We start from the raw sequence: 22,648 nt of genomic DNA, 5'->3' as shown, positions 1-22,648 counted from the left end.
TTACATTAAAGCATCTAAACATGTTCTAGTACAAACAAAATGCGGCACTGAAAATAACCTGACTACAACTGTTCTCAGACAGGAGATCATTTGAGTCAATGTTTCATCACAAATGTAGGTGATGGACAGTGTTGAAGAACAGTTAAATACCTTAAGAAATATAACGAAAAAAATGAAGTTGTGATTCTGCAAAAGACAAAAAGGTTGATAAACAGCCCCTATAAACATGTTATTGCCATTGAAATAGTATGATTTATAACAATTAATAAATGTATTTTACCTTTATATTCACAGTAAATGAGTGCAACAGTATCCTACGTTTGCAAATAACAATGAGGTCAAAGGTCAGCTGCAGTCAAGCTATGACCCGAGAAAAAGTAGTTTCATCATCCAAGTATAAAATAACAGAAAGATGTGTGGGGGTGTGTATGGGTGTGTGTGTGTGTGTGTGTGTGTGTGTGTGTGTGTGTCAACCAAATGCTCTCATGTGCTAGGACGTCATCTGCGTTCCTCCCTTTCCGTTATCCCCTCACTCCTCCCTCTGTCTGCTCCTCTAGCTCTGCTCTCGTACCGGCCCTTCCTCCGCCTCTGCCCGGCCACAGACCCCGCCGACTCTCGGGGATACACTAGTGAGGAATTGTTTTTAGCTCGGACACGACGAGACGAGAGAAGAAAAATAGCGGGTCGCATTGCAGCATCTCACACATTCTCCCATCTGTAGACACTTTTTTGTTTTCACCCCCCATTAATGTTTTTCTTAAGAGGAAAAACAAACTTTGTACGCCATGGAAAGATGTAAAAATCATTCCGGATACTAAACTTGGACACAAACTGCGCTTTCTGAGCACAACCAGCGGGCTGGCAGACACTCAACAGGACCGTTAGGTTATTGCTAGCTAGCTAGGTGGGACCTGGACGGCTTGTGGAAAAACATTTTTTTTTTTTTTAATAATTGCAAAACGGATATCACTTTTTACTACGGGGGAAAACACCAAAGTAAGTACTCTGTTTCACTTTCATGTCGGAGAGTAGACGTTATTCGTTTATGTGCGCGTGAGTGGGGGCGCATGCTCCGCATCCTCGCTTCTCTCAGACGTCATTACGCATTCATGTAGGAATCGGTTAATTAAATATAACTAACAGGCTTCTTATTTGTGTTTCTATCAGGAAAAACGCATGCATGCCTGTGTATTGTTTTAGCTATTTGAAAGTACGTTAATAACCGTTGACCTTTGTTGTATAATATTGAAAACACGGGGGCAGCCTGGCGCGTGGCCCAGTGGTGGGTCGGTTTCTAAAGTTTGCTAACTAGCAGCAGATTATGTCACATTATCACTGTAACTACACAACTACAGTCCGCGGAAACAACACCATGATATACAGACAGAAGTAGCCAGGGTGATAGCACGTAGACCCTTTTACATGATGACTGTTTTTTAATTACAGTGATTTGTTTCAGTGTTGGACCCCTTCCTGCTGCCACCATTGTGTTCTTCACTATCTCTCATTTGGTATAGCTACATTTAAGCTAAATATATGAGCACCACGGTGACAGAAAAACACCCTCGAATTTAAAATATATCTGAATAAGAATCTCATAAGTTGTGATAGGGTGGATACGCCAACCATCGGAAGCCCTAATGAATATTATGGGAATAGTGTTGTTTTGTTTGTAACCAGATTTGTTTATATCACTATGAGCACTCATTCATATACTCAAATGTGTGCAAATCTATGACATAATAGGCAAATATGTGTGCATGTGTTGTCAAGCTTTGCATCCAGGTCAAACATCATGTTAATCATTGGGTGAAGTCTCATGAAAGACCAACACTATCGTGAAACAGTTAGTCAATTAATTAAATAGTCGATTAAGAGAAAATGTATCACCAACAAATTTTGATAATTGATTACGTTTATTAAGTTATTTATTAAGTAATGGTTCCAGCTTCTCGAATGTGATGATTTTAGGCTTGTCTCTGTTATATAAACTGCAAATTGTGTATTTTGGGGTTATGGTTAGGCTCAATTTCATAGACAGAACAATTAATCTAAAAGATGATTGTTAGACTATATGATTTAGTTATTGTTCCCCAGACCACACAATACTTACTTACTATCTGGGATTGTCAATTTAAAAGATTAATTAATTTTTAATTGGGAAGGGGAAACCCTCTTATTCATGAAAGCTCTGCATCCAGGTCAAACATTATGTTAGCCCCACAAAACCCTGACAGTCTAGAGGAGAAATACAGAATATAACTTCTATCTTTCCCTAACCTGAACAGAACATAACTTCAACTATCATCTGTCAATAATTACAACTTCTACTAATTTAGCTCTGTTTACTGACTAATCTGTAATTCAGTTAAAGACATAAATCATTACCATTTAAAGCTTCAATTTAAAGAGCAATGTGCAGGTTGAATCCATAACTGAATTAATACTTAATGTTGTCTGAAGAGGTCTTTTAAAAACACATGAGTAGAAATTGCTATGTTACACAAACCCTAAAGCAGAAATATTAATGAAAGGGTGCCCATTTTAAGCTAGGCTCTGAAATACGCCTTTCCCGCTTGCAACGCGTCATATGACGTAGGCAGAGGCAAACAAGAACTCACGCTCTGCTCTCTCATTGTTGTAGTTAGAGCAGTGGCGAGAGACAGAGCGAGATATAGAGACAGATTTAGAAAAGCCATAATGGTACATTTTTGTGTTTCTGCTTGTTGCACGAATTCCAGCCTGTCAGGACACCGTGTCCATCATTTTCCTTGTGGGAAAAGCAAGGCTTTTCGTCTGTGGATGCGTTTTGTGCAGGTGAAGAGAGCAGGATTCACTGCCGCGTCTGTCACCACACACTCGGTCGTTTGTGGCGCTCATTTCACTCCGGAGAGTTATCGACCGGGAGATTTGTTGGAGTCTCGGATGGGATTTCGGAGTAAGGACCATGTGAGGCAGAAATTCCATGCACCCAAAACAAGCTCTTAGCAGAGTAAGTCTTACTTTTAATTCTTTTAACTCTTAATTTGGCTGATTTTGTAATGTTTAAGTCTAATCATTTTAGAATAGAGAAGTGATTCGAGCATGTATGTATTGGGCAATCCACAATCTAGCTAACTAGTAACATGCTAACATATGTTAGCTTGGCTATTGCATTAGCAAACATTTGGTAGCTGATGATTTGATGACATGAATAGCTAAAATTGCATCTGAAACCATTCCCTCATCTGTATTAAAAATGCGCTGACTGCAAGTTCCTAGCATCAGGGCTTCGTAGCAGTTTGCATAAAGCTACAGCTATGAGCTGTTGTCAGCTAGGCAGCTAGCCCAACACGCCCGAGCGTGTATCCCTGTAGACTACTCCGGTAATTTACAAGGTCCAAATTGATTTATTATATCTCCTTACCATAGAAATCAAATCATAGGCCTAGATAATTGAAAATGCAATGTGTCTGAGCTTCTTTGAGTTTATTTCTAATTCATACAATAATTAATTGTTGTAGCTCCTTGGGACATTATAATGTTGACTGTGCAAACAAGCTACAATTGTACAGAAGACATTTGAAAGCCATTTTTCGATATCAGAGGTGACCTGCCATGTTGGTGTCAAATGGTCCAATTCTAAGTTTAGGCTTAGTAATGCTTTTAGTAATGTGTTTGAATAGAGGTTTTGACATGTCAGAGCTGCTTTGGTTTTATTTCTCTGTTTTTATTTTTTTTAAGCTAAGCTTGTATCCTATTTTTGTGTGTGATTTTGAACCTCTGTGTTTTCAGATTTTGGCAGAGAGTGAAGCCAGTAATGTAGATTTTGAAGATACAGAGGGCTTTTCTCTACAGGATCCTGGACCATTAGTGCTTCATCGTGGGTCACAGTGCAACATCAAATGTCTGCAACGCTCATCAGGTAGTGTAACTTGTATCTATCATTATCTGTATATGACACTTAAACATTTACAAATTACTTTTAATGGTAAAAAAAAGACATTTCATACTAGACTGTATTAGGTTGTGCATGCGTTGTGACCACTGACTATGTAATGTTGTACAACTGTCAACATGAACTATTTTTATCTTAGCTGTTCAGGTAAAGGCTGAAATGGTTAGTGTGGGGACTCAGACTGAATGGTTTGAGCAACAAATATCAACTCCACTGCCTAGTGCTGTCCAAAGTGAGGACGAATCATCCTCTGATGTCATGAACCAGTCTGATCTGTCATGGATCCCAGACGAGGAGATGAGTAGTGAATCATCTGATGAGGAGAATCCAGAAGCGCCTATACAGGAATCTCTCAATGACCCCAAGTAAAACAATGGATACCTATTGTTATTTTGATTGCGTGTCCACAAATTGTGTCATAGTCAGCATTAATGAGCATTCTCCTTTTCTTTTTCCAGTGTGGCTGACAAGTTCATTGTTTGCCTAAGCCAGCTGATTGTTGTGATTGTTTACCATTTGCTCGGTCTGTTGTGGGGAAACCCAGGGACAAATAGAGTACCAGGAAAGGACTTACATAAAAATCAAGCAGGTAAGAGAATGTTTTTTAACTGTTTGTCTGGAGTTGAATCATGGCCTTACCCTGGAAATCCAGAGGATTATTGGTATAAGTAGTATTAGGTTCCTGTTTCATATACATCATCAGGCCTGCACAGCATGTGGCTATCAGCGTTACTGGTAGAATCAAAATATGCTGCACTGAAACATGCCAGTCTGCAATCTTCTACTCAGCGGTGCCATTCACTTTTCGGGCTGCATGGCTACTCAGACCAGCAGTGGCAGCTGCAGTGCATCAGTGCAAGCACTTTTTTCCGCCATCAGCGCCTCTACACAATTCCTACCATCGTACAGGCCTGGCAGAAAGAGCAGAGAGGGATCATCAGAGAGCTGAAGGAGATTGGGAATGTACAGCACGTAAATGTTGATGAAGGTTAATGGCTACAGCTAATGCAAGAATATGCATCGGCCCTGATGGTCTCACTGAGAGAGGGATACATAAGGTCACCACAGGCCCTCAAAGAAGACAGCGCCATCCTGTCCTCAGCTGCACCTGCCCCTCACCTAAATCATGGCTGCAGCTGTCGCCTTGGTCCTGCTCCGCGCCCTGCTACATCCTGCTACGTCCTGCTATGCCCCGCAGTGTCCTGCTACACCCAGTAATGCCCTGCAGTGCCCTGTTCATCACACCCCCAACCGGCACCGCCAGACACCGCCTACCAAGAGCCTGGGTCTGTCCCAGGTTTCTCCCTAAAAGGAAGTTTTTTTCTCGCCACTGTCACACTAAATGCTTGCTCTTGGGGGAATTACTAGAATTGTTGGGTCTTTGTATATTATAGAGTGTGGTCTAGACCTACTCTATCTGTAAAGTGTCTTGAGATAACTCTCGTTATGATGTATTAAAGTGGATAAAGAGGAGACTTTATTGATCCAGTGGTGAAATTCACAAGCTACCTGCCAAGTCAAACTTCCACTGTTATTTTGGTGAAATGAACTCAAAAGTAATGCAAAAGTAGTGTAAAGCATTACAATTCAGAGACAGTGCTAGTTACCATCAATGAAATTATAAATACATTTTATACAACAAGACACTTTGTGATTGTGTTCATTTTGTAAAAACAAAATATATTTATTGATTGCCTCCCATGTGGGGCCATTGGAAGCCTCTGTATGTCATTCCTTACTCTGGAAACTGCCTCCTGATTGCGGCAACAACACAAGCTGGTATCGCCGTCCTGATCTCCCTGCCCAGAAACCCATATGCCTATCGGACCACCTGCCTGTAGGCTGTGTATGTGTGCAGTGTTGATTTTGATAATCCTGTTAACATAGTCAATACAATCAAGAGTGATAGAATTATTTGATGTAACATTTTCTGTTATTCTATTCCATAAAGGTATGTATGCACATACTGAGTTTAAAATCTGCTAAACCCTCAGCATCAATAATGTACCTTAGATTAGATTAGATTCAACTTTATTGTCATTCTGCAGAGTACAAGTACAAAGACAACGAAATGCAGTTTGCGTCCAACCAGAAGTGCAAAAAAAGCATAAATATGGCTATGTAATATGACTAACATATAACGTACAGATATGTGCAATATAGTAGCAGTGACATAATAGTATTAAGAATAAGATATATATATTTTATATATATATATTTGTATATATATATATTTATATATATATATTTATATATATATATATTTATATATATATATATATATATATATATATATATATATTTATATATATATATATGCAGTGTATTAACAGAATATAGTATAAGAAAAACAGAATAAATATGGATATTCAGTATGAACCATATAGACAGATATGTACAGCTATGTGCAGTGTGGTAACAGTACCATTGTAGTACAGAAACAGTAACATAAGAGTAGTAAGAATACGTGTACTGTATGTGCAGGATGAATAGTATGAAGAGCAGTAGAATATGGCTATATATAAGTGTAGTTACAGTATGTACATTCATTTTGACACAAAGTTTGTTATTTGTGTAGGAAACTGACAACTATAATAGAAGTGTATTATAATATAATAGTGTTAAAAATTAGTCTTGTCTTAACATATTCTGGTCTGTTGGCTTGGAGAGGGCCATACTCCTGCCTGAAGTTGAGGTATGCTACCTGCAGCGAGAATGGGTTGAGGCAGCAGGCATCAAAGCCGGAATGGAGTGTCAGGCAGGTAATGTCCGTGACCGGGACTTAGAGACTTAGAACATAAGTGTTGTATTTTCCTGGTTTTAAAGGCTGCATTACATAGTGATGTCATTTCTGAACTTACCAGACTGTTGTAACTGTTCTATTATTTGCCTTTACCCTTTGTCATTATATCCACATTACTGATGATTATTTATCAAAAATCTCATTGTGTAAATGTTTTGTGAAAGCACCAATAGTCAACACTACAATTGCGGTATCGATATCAAGGTATTTGGTCAACAATATCGTGATATTTGATTTTCTCCATATCGCCCAACCCTACTGGGACTGAACCCTCAACTAGTGCCCAGTAGGCATCCACCTCTCGACAACATATGCTGTCCACCGCTGACGCCATAGCCTTACAATGTCCGCATAAGCACCTAGCCAACAAAACGATTATGTGCTAGTGCTAACCCGCTTGGATGGACTGCACAGTCCCTGTCTCAGCGTTAAAATCTTAGGTTGTAGAATATGAGAAGACAAAACGTTGCTGGTTTAAATTAAGACAATCTACATGTATGTTTAATCAAGAACAAGGTCGAAAGTATGTTTGCTAAAGCAGATTTATTGTATAACACCAAGGTACTAGCCTAGATGAACACGCGTTAGCCACCGTGCTACAGTAACTCACCAAGTCACTTGCCCTATTCGCCACTGGTTTTGTTGACACCACAACTCTACTTCTCTCCTCTGCCCATTGTTCCTCCCCCTGATCTCCCCCCTAATCTCCCCCTGGCCTCTATCTCTTCTAGGAGGCTCATAATTATAGGCCTGTGGGCCATCATGCTCGCCAACGTTGGAGACCTCGGTTTCTTCATCCACGTCCATTGTAATTTGAGCATGAATTTGACCAGACTCCCTCACGTTACGTCACTTCCGGTCAGTGATTTATAGATGCGGAAGGTTTTTTTATCACAATTTTATCTCAAAATATCGTTTATGGCAGTTATATATTCCTCCATTTTTGAAAATCTAGTTGTTTATCATTAATATACACTATGCTGTATAGGGGTGTCCAACCTGCACATTGCTCTTTAACAGAAAGAAAAGCCTCACATATATCCAGGGGCCAGCTAATTGCTCTGGGCAAGGTAACTGTACTTAACATAAAGGGCATATATGGGCCTGATTCCTGTGGGGATCCATGAGAATCAACATGACAATATTACCCTCACACCTCCTGAGCAGGCCTATTCAAATCACTGATTGACTGATTGAATCTCACCATTAATAATTCATGGGGGTCACAGGTTAGTGTCAAAGGTATTGCAGTTGACTTTCTTGGGCTTTCTTATCTATAACACAGAAGATTGGATGAGAGTGATGAAACAGATCACCGCTAACAGGCTGTCTGCCCCTGTAATGATTTTAAATGTTCTCCCTTTTGCAGTATACCATTATCTACTATCTCTTTGTGTAACTACTGTATCTACTATCTTGTACTTTATTAAAAATGAAACAACTGTTTTCAGTCAAACCAAGATCCAGAAGAATGTTTAAATTGTGAAGGATGTGTCTGACTCACCCTCAGAAACCCCTCAAAATGTCCAAGGCATGACTTGAGTTACAACTGATTTGCAGAGAGCATGCCAGCTGCCTCTTCAGGTCAACGTGACCTCAAATGGGTAGATGTATTCAACCAACAGTCCATATCCAAATATATTCAGTTACCATCATATGACTGATCATATGAAAATATTCACATTTGAGAAGCTGGAGCAGTGAATGTTTATGTTTTATGCTTGAAAAATGACTCAAATGATAGATTGATTATCCAAATTTGCTTAATTAATTTCTGTCAGTTGATTGACTAATAGTTTCAGCTCTATTACCTTAATGCTACACTAAATAACATACTTATTAAATGAAAGATTATCAGCCCTGTTAGGAAAGGTGACCCATTACATGATCAATTTATTACAATATTTGAATCAATTTGCAAAACGTCAGCTTTATCAGTGAAATGTGCATTATGGCATTGCAGGTTTATAGCTTGTTTTATTGTAGCTGTTCTCAGAGAATTCCTCCAGTGCCACCATTGGCCCAATATGTCAGGCTCAGAGCTGGGTATCATTCCAGATCTTGTTATACTGGTGCTAATATAATACCTGAGTTTTGGCACTGATACCTTGTACTTTCTTCATAACCTCACAATGACGAATATAAAATGTTTTCCCGGCAGAAACACAGTATTTAATTTTCTCTTAATTTAAAGCATCTACATAGATACACAACATCAAATTAAGTCTAAAATCAGCAAGACATCAACACATTCAGGAAATATCTAATCAATGAATAAGTAATCAAGAATCTGAACAAGTATTCAATGCCAACTTTTAGTACCTGACATATCTTTACTTGGGGCTACTGGCATATTTCAGTCAGTACTCAAAAAATATTGACCTTGATATTCTGTCCATACAATACTGTACTGTTTTAAAACTTAATATGAGCTACAGTAATGTTCAAGGCCATGAAATAATTAAGGACTGCTGACTCAACCTCATTTTGACTCGTTTGTCTTGTGACCCTTTGTGATATCAGCATGTAGTTGATGTGCCGTTCTGTCTCTGACTTATCAAACCTCCAAACTTGAGGTAATGAAAACTAAGCTTTGACCTCTTATTGTGTATGCTGTCTAAGCTGTCTGTGTCCTAGTTATTTTTTTAAAGTTGACGTTTGAATGAGTCAACTGTCAGTGAACAGCTTAAGTATGGATGAATATGAGTAAATAGGTAGTAGGGCTGTGCAATTAATCAAAATTTAATCGTGATTATGATTTTGGCTCCCAATGATCACAAAAACAGAATAATTGAGAAAAACAATTATTTAGCTCATTACGTTTTGCAAGTAAACTCTTATTTTCCCTTGTGTGTGTGAAAAAATAAAGTTTAAATAGGAAAAGTATTAAGGCAAATTTCACAGTTTTTTCACAGTGTGTTTTTTTTTACTGTTCAGTTCAATAATTGCAATTGATTTCAATATTTTTCCATAATCAAGCAGCCCTAATAGGTAGTTATGCACACATAGATGGTATGTTATGAATGACTCACTGCTACAGTCTTGTGACTTATGTTCCTTTTTTTGACTCAGTCTCCTGTCATTCAGATAAACAAAGTATTGGGTGTCTGTTAAACTCCATAAGATGTTATTCATCCATGGAGAGTGAATGGGAAAACTAGAGCACCCCCCTGATATGGTGGCAGTGTGTTTACATTCTCTAAATATTCCTGGACTCTGCACCAGGTTCCAGTCTGGTCTGTTTAAGTTTTCCTCTGAGGCTTGTTCCTTTAATTTCATCCATTTTTTGAGAAACTGCATTATGGGTTTGTAAACTTAGGATTCAGGTAGAGCTGAGATGAAACATTAGTAACATCTGGAGCTGTAGTCTTCCAGCCTGATGTTGGGTCTGTGTTTACAATCACCACATCCTTGTAATGGATATTCATAGTGAGGAAGAGAGGAGACAGTGAGAGAACTTCCTTTCTCCCTCCCCTGCCAAAGGCATGCTTTATTTTTATTGGACCTTTGAAATGGTCAGAGTCTGGTCATATGATCCTGTGGGCCAATGGAATGTGTTGTTAGGAAAGCTGTGGGGGGAAACAAGCTTTAACATGCTGAATTCATCAGATGATCTCAACTAGAAACCCTAAAAATATCCTCTCGTATCCTAAATCGTCTCCATGCGGCCGCCATGCAAAATATAAAGAATTTGTCCTTGTTTAGTTGCAAGCATTTCCCCCTTGATTGTTTAATGTAGGTATCTGTGCATGTTTGTATGTTGAGCCTAATTACAGCTAATATATTTATTAACAGTTTGTAGTTTGTTGTTATTAAGGGAAATCATTTAATATGCAGAGAAGTCAACCCAGTCTGTCTACATTCCACATCAAGTCTGCCCTTTGAACTGTCTTTACTTGTGCTCAGAAGCTCATTTAGTTATCTGTTTTGGGTTAGATTACACTGCTTTTTATGGAGCCAGACGTGCCCACAGGGCTCAAAATTAACTTTTATTCCACCAGCCAAATGGCTGGTGAAATTTAAAATTTTACCAGCCACTCAATAGATTACCATTGGGGTTTTTTTTGGGCTTGTGAGTGAAGCAAATCTACCAGCCACTTGCATATTTTACCTGCATTTGGCAGGTAAATTGTGCTAATTTTGAACCCTGCGTGCACACAAACTCACAAGATCTGGCAGGACACTCCAGGAGAAGTGAGATATAGTGCTACTGAAGTGGAAGAGTTGGCAAAATAACTGGGAAAAATATGTCACTCTTCCCATCCACTGTGCTGAGGGGAAAGAGAGAGAGAGAAAGGAAAGCTGAGCGCTCGGCCAGCCATTCTGTTGCAACAGGAAATGAGGGCCATGACTAACATGACATGATGTGGAAAATAACCAACACACTCAACATGGCACTGTCTCATGGACAGTGTCAGAGGATAAAACTAGTAGCAATATTATTTTATCTTTAGGATTGAATTAATGAAGCGTGGTGTATCGGTGTCAAACACCAAGTACTGATCTGAAAACCTTGTATTTAAAGAACTAATCAGGAACTAAGACAAAGATAAGGGCATTGATGAACATTCTAACTTTCTTTAAAAGTGTATTATTTTTGTGAATCTTATGCATGAAGTACACTGTTACTTTGTTTAAAAGTCCTTGTCAAAGTTGTTTTACCACACAGCTTCTCTTTAGGCAAACCTCAGTTCTTTACATTCAAGTCTAATTCCAGCTGCATATTTTAAAGGTAGTCAAGGGAGGGTGCACATTACATACTAGAGCCCGACCGATAAAGGATTTTTAAGGCCGATACCGAAACAAATATTTGATGATTTAAAAATCCGATATTCCGATATATCGGCCGATATATATTTAAGGCAAGGCAAGGCAGCTTTATTTGTATAGCACATTTCAGCAACAGGGCAATTCAAAGTGCTTTACATAAAACATTAAAGAGCAGTTAGAAACGATAAAAAAAATTAAAACATGAAAGAGCAGTTAAAAACGATTAAAAACAGATAAAAGTCGAGAATAAAATTTACAGTGCAGTATGAGAACAAGTTAACCGAGTCCAACTCGGGCCTCCCAGAGGACTTACGTTTTCTGTTGGAACACAGGTTCCAAACCTGGCCTCCCAGAGGACAATTATTTAAAGAAAGGCAACGTCAAAAAGAAAGGTCTTTAGCCTTGATTTGAAAGAACTGTGAGTTGCGGCGAACCTGCAGTTTTCTGGGAGTTTGTTCCAGATATGTGGAGCATAAAAACTGAACGCTGCTTCTCCATGTTTAGTTCTGACTCTGGGGACAGAAAGCAGACCTGTCCCAGACGATCTGAGAGGTCTGGGTGGTTCGTAATGTATTAGCAAATCAGAAATGTATTTTGGCCCTGAACCGTTTAGTGATTTATAAACCAGCAAAAGTATTTTGAAATCAATTCTTTGAGGCACTGGAAGCCAGTGTAAAGACTTCAGAACTGGAGTGATGTGATCCACTTTCTTGGTCTTAGTGAGGACTCTGATTTTTTTAGGGAGACCTGTAAACACACCGTTACAGTAGTAACAGTACAGTAGTAGTAATTTAATAAAAAAAAATAAAACAAATCCAGAAATGCGTAACAAAACATAAACAGATTTCCTTAACATTAGTTAGTTATTTATGAGTCCTCACTAAAATAATATGATAATGCAGTTTAAAAATAATAGTTTGTTTTATTGTCTCAACAGAATAGAGGAACATCAAAATATATTAAAGTTCTGATAAATAAAATGTATAAAAATACAAACTTAAGATATGAAACTTAAAGTCCTTTGAACAAAAAGACAATAACAAAAAAATCTGTGTTGCCAACAGGGACGTTGTAGAGCGCCCTCTGGTGGACAAACTATGCAACACTCCTACATGGTTGAAGGGTGTTTCGTCTGTTTTTATTTTATTTTTTTAATATTCAATTATCAGAATCATTTGCCATTTGTCATTATAAATGATTCTGATGAATGGATATTTAAATATCGGCCGATATATCGGTCGGGCTCTATTACATACACATGGCTTAAGCTCTCTGGGCCAAGGAAGGAATCCTTCTTGATTACTGGCAGGGAGCAGCAGGGTGGGGATGGGAGTGGAAGTGAAGTGGTTACAGGGCTTTGGCATTTACAGCTACAGTGAGTGTAAGGGGGGTTACTGTAGATCTGCAAGGGGACTCCAGAGATGAGTGTGTGGGGCGCCCCCGCTGCTCTGCACATATGGATGAATCATGACTCACATCCCTCAGCTGCTAGTTCTCCCTTTTACTCTCTTTCTCTGCCACTCCCTGAACTTAGCAGCAGAAATATTCATCTCTGCACTCTGAATAAAAAAAGCATAGTTCGCAGCGGCTGTCAACTGTTTAGGAAAGAGCTGGTGTTGAAAGCACAAAGCTCAGTTGTTGGTCTGATTTCTCCTCCCAGACGTGGGCCTCCTGAGCTGAGCTCTCAGCATGCTGCTTGTGCTCTGTTCCAATGAGAGGGAAACATTGGTGCCATCATCTAATCCTCTTAATTACATGGTAGAAAATATTCCCATTAACAGATGTCTTCCCCTATACATAGCCAGGCTTGTATTTAAAGCCCCTAAAGCAAGCCCCTTTAGACTGCTTGTGCGTTCAGATTTTTAGGTGGAACCATGCTTTTAGGGTGTGGATTCTGCCTCTCGAACATGTGTAATAAACCCATAGAGTTGGTGCTGACTCCTTGTGTGTCCTGTGTTGCAGGATGCTGTCGGGGCTGAGCGAGTGGTTCTGGCAGGAGCGGCTATGGTTTCCGGAGGGCCTGGGCTGGGCTGACCTGGAGGATCGGGATGGACGAGTATACGCCAAAGCCCACGACTTGTGGGTGGCGCTGCCCATCGCCCTTGTATTCCTTATTGTCCGTCAGATCTTTGAAAGGTCAGTCCATTTTTACGCTGTCTAATTGGATATCTGTGCCCCTCATCTGTGTCTTTGTTTATTAATTCAAACATTTGCTTCCTCTATATTTACACTTCTTTTCTGTCCTTCTGTCCAGTCTAACTTGTTTTGTCCCTTGATAGCTTCTCTCTGTTCCTTTTCTTTCTCCTCTAGTCTGGCCATTGGTTATCTCATACTCTGACCTCTAATTACATTATTTTTCTCCAGAATGTAGTTTCTATCCAAGCATTTAATGTTCACTGTGCTGTGCCCTAGTTTATAACAAGTACAGCCCAGTTCTTTCAAGTAATTCACATTGTTTATCACACAAGTACAGTGTTCCTGTTTCTAGTCGCTAATCTTTTGGAAATCAGACTAAATTCATTTTTTATCCCTAAATCCCATTCGAATCATAGAGTGATAAATTATAAAGTGGGCTAGCTGAAAACTTTATGAATATTATAAGACAAGCTAACATTTACATATATAAACATGAAGGATAATTGTTGCTCTTTGGGTTATCACGCTACACATGGCTGTGAGGCTTTCTCGTCATCCTGACTTTCATCATCCTAACCTCTAATGATTTTATTTACTTTTTATGTCTATTAGCTTTGTTTATCTCACACTTGAGTAGATCATTTCTCACACATTAAAATAATTTCCTTGATTGCACCCTTTACTGTCTTTAACTTCTTTACATTTCATCTCCTTTTAATCTCGACAATGTTTTTGTGATTGCAGGACGGTGGCTACACCCCTGGCTTCTCTGCTCGGGGTGAAAGAAACAGTGCGGCTCAAAGTCCCTCACAACCCCACATTGGAGTCCTACTACTGTAACATTACCAAACGTCCCACACAGGTACCTGTTTGCACATACCCATACACACTTAAAAAAGACAGAGTAGCGTGCTGTGTGTGTTGCCAGGAAATTAAATACTTAAATCTGACCTTTGTGCTGTTCTCAGACTTCAATAGCAAGTCTTTGCAAGCAGATTGGCTATTCAGAAAGACAAGTGCAGCGATGGTTCAGGAGACGAAGGAACCAGGACAGACCGAGTTTGCTCAAAAAGTTTCGAGAGGCCAGGTAAACTCACACACACACATACATATGCACACGTCTATAGAGCTATGGAGCAGCTGCCTACCCTTGCGTTCCTCCGGCTATATGATCACATTTCTAAGGGCAAAAGTAGCCCTCTATTTTTAACATGCACTTATTATAATGCCACTATGCTGCTACCATGCCTGTAGCATTGCCCCAACTCTTCTCACACATGCACAGACAAATCCAACGATCCACACTCATTAGCACAGGGCCTCGGCAACAGGGTTTCTCTCGCCACTGCTGGCTATTTTTATGTGTGAGCATTAACTGAGTTAAACCAACAGCATGATCACCTGATAATACAAGGCTACTGAAGCTAACTAGTGTCAGCTGGCTGATGACTCAATGTACAGTACTACAGATAACCGTATCTATAAGAGTGCCATAAATAGCAGCGGATAGCATAATACTGCTGACAAACACTTTCTTAGATGATCTGTTAATGTATTATTCCACACCATGTGTTGTGTTCAATGTATAACTTCTGTGTAGGGACGTTACCATTAGCTTCATTGTCATGGTCATTGTACATGTGTGTCACCAGATCCATAAAAGCTTATTTTTTCGTGACTTGAAGGGTCAGTTCACCCAAATGACGAGAAGACACCGACCTAATTGCGAGCTGGAACTAAAGAAATAGTCCCTATAAAAACCGTCATATACTTTGGAAACAGCAGTTGACTGAAAATAATCTTCTCACAAGGTCTACCCAGTCGCTGTTCTGGAGCAGATTGCTCATTTGCTTGGAAATGTTTTTCTGAGCACTTTAACATTTTAAAGGATAAGTAAGATTTTTTCCAGTATGTCTTAAAATAATAGTCAGGTGCCCTCAAAGGCCCATAAGCTTGCTGTAATAATTTCCCCTGTTAATAATGGACATTAAAGCTGTGGTATGCAGTATATTTTTGATGTCGTTTTTGAGAGAAAACTAAACTTCTGCACCTCTGCTTGGCTCTGATTTCAGGCTTCAGAAAATGTAGCCCGTGACTTTGGCCAATCACAGGTCATTTCAGAGAGAGAGAGTGTTTCTATTGGCTGTTCTGCACATGCAGACAGAGAGGGGAGAGGGAGAGCTGCAGAAAGAGCTCTCATTCTACTTGAAATTCTGGAGTTTTTGTTACTTTCTACCTACTGCAGCTTTAAAATATCACTTTAGTGATGTTTCTGTGGTCTGCCCATTCATTTTGAATGGGGGTAGTGCGTCTAGGCTGTGGTGGTGGGTGCTGCAGGGGGTAGCCGGAAAAAAAAAACGCAACGGCCTGCAGCGAAAAGTTGAGACCAATTCAACTTTTGGAGAAACGCAACCCAATGTCACGCTACATGGCCAATCATGTAACCGGCAGTCCGTTTTGAGGTGTGAGAGTCCCGTACAGTAAACAGTTAATATCACTGCCTCTATTGCTGCCACAAGAAAGTTTTGAAACACTATGAGCGTAAAAAAAAAACGAAACACACCGCTGAACAGGCCAGGAGTTTGTGCAGCTGAATGTTTGCCAAACAACAAAGCACAGTCCCTGCATCTCTTTACTTTCTCTCTTTCTCCGTGAAATAAAGCTGCCTTCAAGTGCGGTCGGAAATGTTGAGATCTATAAACGATCTGATGGAAAGCAGTAATTGTGAAATATAAAGTCTACTTGTGCTACATTGGGGGGGGGTTTAAAGAACACAACAGGACATTACACAAATGGGTTTTTTCAGTGACACACCCACCGCTGCACAACTTAAAGTGCTCTGAAACACCTCCAACATCTACATTTCCATGACAACTGGGCAACTCCATCAGCTGAAATTATTTTTGGTTACCCTATAAAAAGGGTTGACAGTGTGTTCTGTGTTATCCACATTAATGGATATTGCTGAGGATTTTTTTTAACGATATGAGCACAACAAATGAAGTTCAACCTGCTTTCATTGTGTTGTGGAGGATACAGACATCTTAGAGAATAACTCAAAACTATCTGCATGACTAAAATAAAACTTTTTTGTAATTTTGGTGAAGTGACCCTTCCTAATCTGCGTCTGCGGTATATGCGTGGAAGATGATATTTAAGCAGATTGATGTTTGATGTGCATCTGATGCTCATGTGGATGTGAGCAGACGTACGTGTGACTGCATGTTTGTTGCTCCCTGGTTATGGTGTGTCTTTCACTGTGTGTCTTTTGAATCAATCTGTTGTTTGTGTGTACACAACAGGCTTCTGTTACTCTCCCTTATTTTCCCCACTGGTATATCTCTCTCTTCTTTCTCTGTGTTCACTTTTCTGTTCTTGTGTTTCTCTGTCTATGTCTCTCTGCTGCTGTGAAATCCCCTCTTTACACCTGTACGAGAGGCTGTAGTGGGAATGGACTCTCACTGGCTCTGTTACAGGATACTGAGAGGGAATACTGTCTGACAGCTCTCAGTGTGTGATGGCACGTTTGGCTGTGTGTGTGTGTGTGTGTGTGTGTGTGTGTGTGTGTGTGTGTGTGTGTGTGTGTGTGTGTGTGTGTGTGTGTGTGTTTAAGTCTGCTGGTAGAAAATGTGTCTCTTGTCTCTTCCTCATTGATGAGTAGAACCTGTGTGTGTGTGTGTGTGTGTGTGTGTGTGTGTGTGTGTGTGTGTTCTCTTGCAGTTGGAGATTTACGTTTTACCTTCTTGCTTTCATTGCTGGCCTGGCCGCCCTCATCGATGTGAGTACTGCCATGTTAACCTCGACTCCTCCTCTCATCTCTTTATGTTCACATGCTCATTCATCACCTGCCCTGCCATCGTAACATGACAGTTTCCACGGTTGTCTGTATTTTTTGCTGTGATGACTTCACCTCTCACACTGTCCGATGTGCAGCGTTGACTCATTGCCATGCTGAGTCAGTTGATATAAATACATCTGTCGAGCTCTGCTGTCTCATTCACAACGCATCTCTCCTTCCAGAAACCTTGGCTGTATGACCTGAAAGAGATGTGGCAAGGCTTCCCTGTGCTGGTAAGTCTCTGGGATGGCTAGGTACACTGAATACACCAGGGTATCTGCAGAAAAAAACCAATATGGCCGTGAAAAGGGTATTAAATTGCATTTTATGATGTATTTAAAAGATACACATATCACAAGACACCCTCCTTATACAAAGTTCCAAATAGAGTTGAAATGAGTAGTTACGTCATTCATTTAGATAATCACTTCGTTGTTTAAGTACATTTTTAAGCAAAAATGCCAAAAATTAACTGGTTGGTCTATGTCTTATGTAATAATCAACAAAATATCTTTAGGTTTTTGGACACAACATGGGCTCTAAGAACTTGTAATGGATATTTTTTGCTATTTTCTGACATTTTCAAGACCAAACAATTAATCAATTGATCAAAAGAATAATGACAATACGATTAACTCAGTAATAGTGATGATAATGGTGAGTTGCAGCCCTAGTTCAGAATATAGTTTTGCTCACATTGGTGTATGGATTTTGAAAGTAAAGCTGTTTCCTCTCCTTCAGACTCTCCTGCCATCTCAGTATTGGTACTACATGATAGAGCTAGGTTTCTACAGCTCTCTGCTCTTCAGTGTGGCTTCTGATGTCAAACGCAAAGTGAGTGAATTCATCTCTTCACCTCCTTTGTTCAGGTGGTATTATGTAAACAACAAGACTTTCATGGGAACAGAATAAAAATATACACAACAACTGCTGTTAATGGAAAACAAATATAATTTATACAAACAATATTTGGTTTACCACTTTCATGGTTAATATATGATGATTAACTATACGCACAAGTAAGACAAAGTCTGTTCTTACTGACTGATCAGTTTGACATCTGGCATTGACTGTGGGCTGGACATTAGACTGTTGTTACACGTGTGTTTAAGTGTGTGTGTGTGTGTGTGTGTGTGTGTGTGTGTGTGTGTGTGTGTGTGTGTGTGTGTGTGTGTGTGTGTGTGTGTGTGTGTGTGTGGACTTTGCTCAGCCAGGGTCAGCTAAGCACAGTGGGGGAAAATCTTGCCAAAGAGGCACAATGTGTTCCTCCAACAAAATACACACACAAAGCATGCAACACACAAATATATATTCCAAACAGTTTCCTTTTCTCAACATAACTACTATTTCTTCTTTCCGCCTTCTCTTTAGGACTTCAAGGAGCAGATAGTTCACCATGTGGCGACCATCCTCCTCATCAGCTTCTCCTGGTGTGTTAATTACATCCGTGCTGGAACGCTCATCATGCTGGTTCACGACTCATCTGATTACTTCCTTGAGGTAAATGTCATTCATACAGTACAATTCATTTTGATTAGCGCACTTTGGCAAGCAAACTGAATGAATGAAAACTACCGTAGGACAAATTCTGACACACTGCCACCTTGTGGAGAGAACTAAACTTCACGTCATCTTTAGTTGAATAGAGGCAAACCGGCTACCATTTTTATTATTATATAAACAAATACATTAGCCTTTATTCTTTCTTCCTTTATTCTTTCTTTCTCCCTCTGACAGTCTGCAAAGATGTTCAACTATGCTGGGTGGCGAAATGCCTGTAACTACATCTTCATTGTATTTGCTGCAATCTTCATTATCACTCGGCTGGTCATCTTCCCCTTCTGGTACACACAGACACACACACACACACACACACACACACGTTTTAAGTAATTGTTTTAATGTCTTATCGCAATATACATCTGTATGTTGTTTGAGTTACATTGTCCTTAATCCTCACTATCTCTATTCCAGGATTATTTACTGTACGTGGGTTTACCCAGTGACCATCTATGAACCCTTCTTTGGCTACTACTTTTTCAACGGACTTTTGATGACTCTCCAGTGTCTACATATCTTCTGGGCTGTCCTCATCATACGCATAGCAATCCGCTTCCTCACCAACAACGTAAGCAAAGAAAAAAATCTAATTTAAACTTTTTAAACTTGTTAATTCATCCATTAAATCATGGAAACATCTGCGCTCACATCTTCATCATCCAGCACTGGTTAAAAGACAAACAGCAATAAATAAAGATAAACAAGATAAAATAAAATACTAGAAAATGCAAAAGAAATACACATTTGAAATTTGACACTGAAAATCTGCAGTTGAGACATTTGAAATACCAAAAGAAGTTAAAGTTAAAATGAAGGTCCTCAAAGAAATTAAAGTTTCAGTGTAAGCGCTGAGTAAAGTTGAAGTGAAAGTGCTGACAGGTTTTGAAAAGTGATAAATTGAGCTGAAAGAGTCAAGTGAAGTGGAACTCCTGAGAGAAAGTAGTGCCAGTTCAAGTGTATGAACGGAAAAACCATGTCAGTTGACATGTCAACTGAAGGGCAAGTACTGAAAGCAGTTGGAGCAAGCCATGTATAAACTAACTGAGTTGGAGTTAGAGGGGCTTTAGACACTTTGTTCAAGGGTGAAGACCTGAGAGCTGAAAGGGGTTGGAGTGTCACTTCAAGTGTAAACTGTGAAAGGAGTTGGGGTGTCACTATAGGTGTAATCACAGAAAGAAGATGAACTCACAGTTAAAGCATTGCAGTTCTGTAACATTGTCGGGAACAGTTTAAAAAAAGGATAAAAATAGATGCAGCAGAACCAGAGATATAGTCTTTTTTATTATACACATTCACTTGTCAAAACTTGGTGCTTACATTACCCACAATGCAACTTGACCGCAGACAGTTGAGTCGGAGATTAGGGTTTATTAAGCTAGTAGCAGTTAATGTAATGTAATGAAATATAAGAATATATTCCATATGTACATACATACAAGGTATGAAAGAAATCAGATTTTACAGACCTCTTGTGCATAACCAGTTGCTCACACACACCCACACACACACACACACACACACACACACACACACACACACACACACACATTTTCATGCATGCAACTGGATGGACTGGCCAGAGCTCCAGTACAGTTTGAGTATTGATTAATGATATGTTTCGGGCCTGGTTTTTTTCCAGGAAAAAGTTGACGATGAAAGGAGTGACAAAGATGAAACGGATGAATCAGAAGAGGAGGGAGAAGAGGAGGATAAAAAGGACATGAAAAAAAATGGACCAGTGCAGAACGGTCACACAGTCCACAACAACAACCACCGCAAGACAGAGTAAAAGCGAACAAGTGTCAGGACGAAAGAATGTGAGAAGGACTCATATCCCTCTGTAGGGGAGCAGGAGGGAGGGATGAAAAGAGAGAAAGAAGAGGGGATTGTGGTTTAGGGAGGAAGGGGGCTAGTCATCCCCTTTAAACTTTTGCACACCACAAACACTCATACATGTTCATTCGTACTATTAGAGGGCACAGAGATCCAGCAGATAATATACACTACATTAGGTGGCATGGCTTTTCTTCTTTGTCATTAGAGAAAAATGTGTCATTGTCAGTTTGTCAGTCCCAAAATTTCAATAAGACAGGGAAGAAAATGGATGGAGGATGGGGGTGATGCTGCTTCTACTTTAGCTTTCCTTGTTCTTTGTGCCTTAGAGCCAACTAATGGCTGGTAAAATGCCATTTTTAAAAAGTTTTCTGCTTTAATCTTGTGTTGCTTTATTTTGTTGCACCTTTTTGTTTTCTAATAAAAGAACAAAAGAGAGTGAAAGTGAGACAATAGGGCATTTAATTCCCTATTTTTTTCCTTGTCTATGCAATTATGTAAGTGTTCAGATATTGCAACGTCTGCACAAACAGTGTCTCTGATATACTGTAATAACTTGCAGTAGGACTGTGGCCTCTGCTCTCCAATGCAGCCCATGCTATTTATACATTTGCCTTGTTTAAGGTTTAAAGAGTAAATCTTGCTTTCTTGTTTCAATTTCGGTTCAATTCTTAATTCAGTATTGAATTAATTCATACCTGCAAAGGTCATTCTCAGTTCTTTGCTGTTTCAGCAGGCAGAAATACCAGAGTGCTTAGCACAAACACTGCAGTATGAATCACTGCTTCCTGCTAGTTTTGACAAAGCTGAATGTTTTTCCTTTCTGGTTTGGCTAAAGCTGTTTGATACAGTTGAGTCTTGAATCACGCTGATGCTGCCACCCGCTGAAAACCAATGACTCAACAAAATCATTGCGAAGTTGGGTTGCTTTGTTGAAATAAAGGAGTTTTACTAAGTTCAATGGAATGGGACAGATTAACCAATTCCGGATTTTACAAATATGGGCCAGATTTCTTCAATTCACTGCCTTGTAGCCTGGGTTATGTTTATTAACCTGGGTTAGAATTTTACGTGTTGATCTAAGTGAATGATTTTAGGTATGATAGTGTGTATGAAACGGGTTTTTGATGTTAAAAAAAATTGAAATCAATTTTTAGCAATTTCGTGTTTGAGACTTATGAGGAATTCAAGAAATGAGTGTTGCAGTTTTGTTGTTATGCTTTAGAGTTGGTTGTACGTCAAGTGCCTTATCAGTAATGTATTGGAAGCTCTGTTCTGTCTTCATGTCCACTTGTTTTCTTTCCTGTCTCCACATCACAGCTCTAACCCTAAGACTAGTATCTCCATAACTCCTCTTCTTTATAAATTACCTTCCTTTCAAACTCACCCTCATTCCACCACCATGTTCTTTTTTACTAACCCAGACCAACCGGCAACCTCGCTTCCCCAGTGATACAGAAGAAACAGCTGTGTCCTAATTACAGTGTTATATGTTTCTTATTTTGTATTTTTTTTGTTCAATGATGCCTAAATATTGTTATTAACAATAAAAACCAAGATCATGAATCACAATGAAAGCATTTTTCTTTTCCTTTTTTGTACATCAAGTCTGCAAACATCCCACACAGTAAATCTTTAAGTTTATAAATTCCAGTAAAAAAGACATGAGACCATATAACATTATTTTGTCCCTTGAAACTCTATCTGGCATAATGTTAAAATACAGTAGCATGAACACAGTCCTTTAGCAGAAAATAGGTCATCCTGTTAA

The 22,648-nt window shown here is 39.4% G+C and overlaps 2 protein-coding genes across 4 annotated transcripts; both read left to right on the top strand.

Moving 5' to 3' along the window:
• Positions 1-526: 526 nt before the first annotated feature.
• On the top strand, positions 527-22,454 carry cers2b (ceramide synthase 2b). The gene is made up of 11 exons (XM_078252828.1): positions 527-996; positions 13,473-13,646; positions 14,391-14,508; positions 14,615-14,733; positions 17,367-17,424; positions 17,667-17,717; positions 18,226-18,318; positions 18,856-18,984; positions 19,222-19,328; positions 19,459-19,612; positions 20,684-22,454. The coding sequence occupies exons 2-11, from the start codon at positions 13,474-13,476 to the stop codon at positions 20,831-20,833; spliced, it is 1,152 nt and encodes a 383-aa protein (XP_078108954.1). The 5' UTR covers positions 527-996; position 13,473; the 3' UTR covers positions 20,834-22,454.
• Positions 1,035-6,094, top strand: LOC144519589 (uncharacterized). Of its 3 annotated transcripts, none has more exons than XM_078252832.1 (5): positions 1,035-2,992; positions 3,775-3,904; positions 4,077-4,302; positions 4,396-4,526; positions 4,708-6,094. In XM_078252832.1, exons 1-5 carry the CDS (start codon positions 2,966-2,968, stop codon positions 4,884-4,886), a joined length of 693 nt encoding a protein of 230 aa, XP_078108958.1. In that variant the 5' UTR covers positions 1,035-2,965; the 3' UTR covers positions 4,887-6,094. The 3 variants fall into 3 exon arrangements, with proteins under 3 accessions (XP_078108958.1, XP_078108956.1, XP_078108955.1); XM_078252830.1 differs by having other exon boundaries at positions 1,038-2,992; positions 4,727-6,094; XM_078252829.1 differs by having other exon boundaries at positions 1,038-2,992; positions 4,641-6,094.
• Positions 22,455-22,648: the final 194 nt, after the last annotated feature.

The sequence above is a fragment of the Sander vitreus genome, chromosome 6 (genome assembly GCF_031162955.1).
Source record: "Sander vitreus isolate 19-12246 chromosome 6, sanVit1, whole genome shotgun sequence".
Taxonomy (NCBI): domain Eukaryota; kingdom Metazoa; phylum Chordata; class Actinopteri; order Perciformes; family Percidae; genus Sander; species Sander vitreus.
The sequence above is the reverse complement of the archived record's forward strand: the minus strand, read 5'-3'. Positions and strand labels throughout refer to the sequence as shown.

Excerpts from the sequence above, each read along its gene's own strand:
- LOC144519589 (XM_078252829.1), top strand. The coding sequence starts at position 2,966 with ATGCACCCAAAACAAGCTCTTAGCAGA. Across the intron at positions 3,905-4,076 it reads ATGTCTGCAACGCTCATCAG|CTGTTCAGGTAAAGGCTGAA; the intron begins GTAGTGTAACTT and ends TTTTTATCTTAG. Across the intron at positions 4,527-4,640 it reads CTTACATAAAAATCAAGCAG|GCCTGCACAGCATGTGGCTA; the intron begins GTAAGAGAATGT and ends ATACATCATCAG.
- cers2b (XM_078252828.1), top strand. The coding sequence starts at position 13,474 with ATGCTGTCGGGGCTGAGCGAGTGGTTCTGGCAGGAGCGGCTATGGTTT. Across the intron at positions 13,647-14,390 it reads GTCCGTCAGATCTTTGAAAG|GACGGTGGCTACACCCCTGG; the intron begins GTCAGTCCATTT and ends TTGTGATTGCAG. Across the intron at positions 19,329-19,458 it reads CTGGTCATCTTCCCCTTCTG|GATTATTTACTGTACGTGGG; the intron begins GTACACACAGAC and ends TCTCTATTCCAG.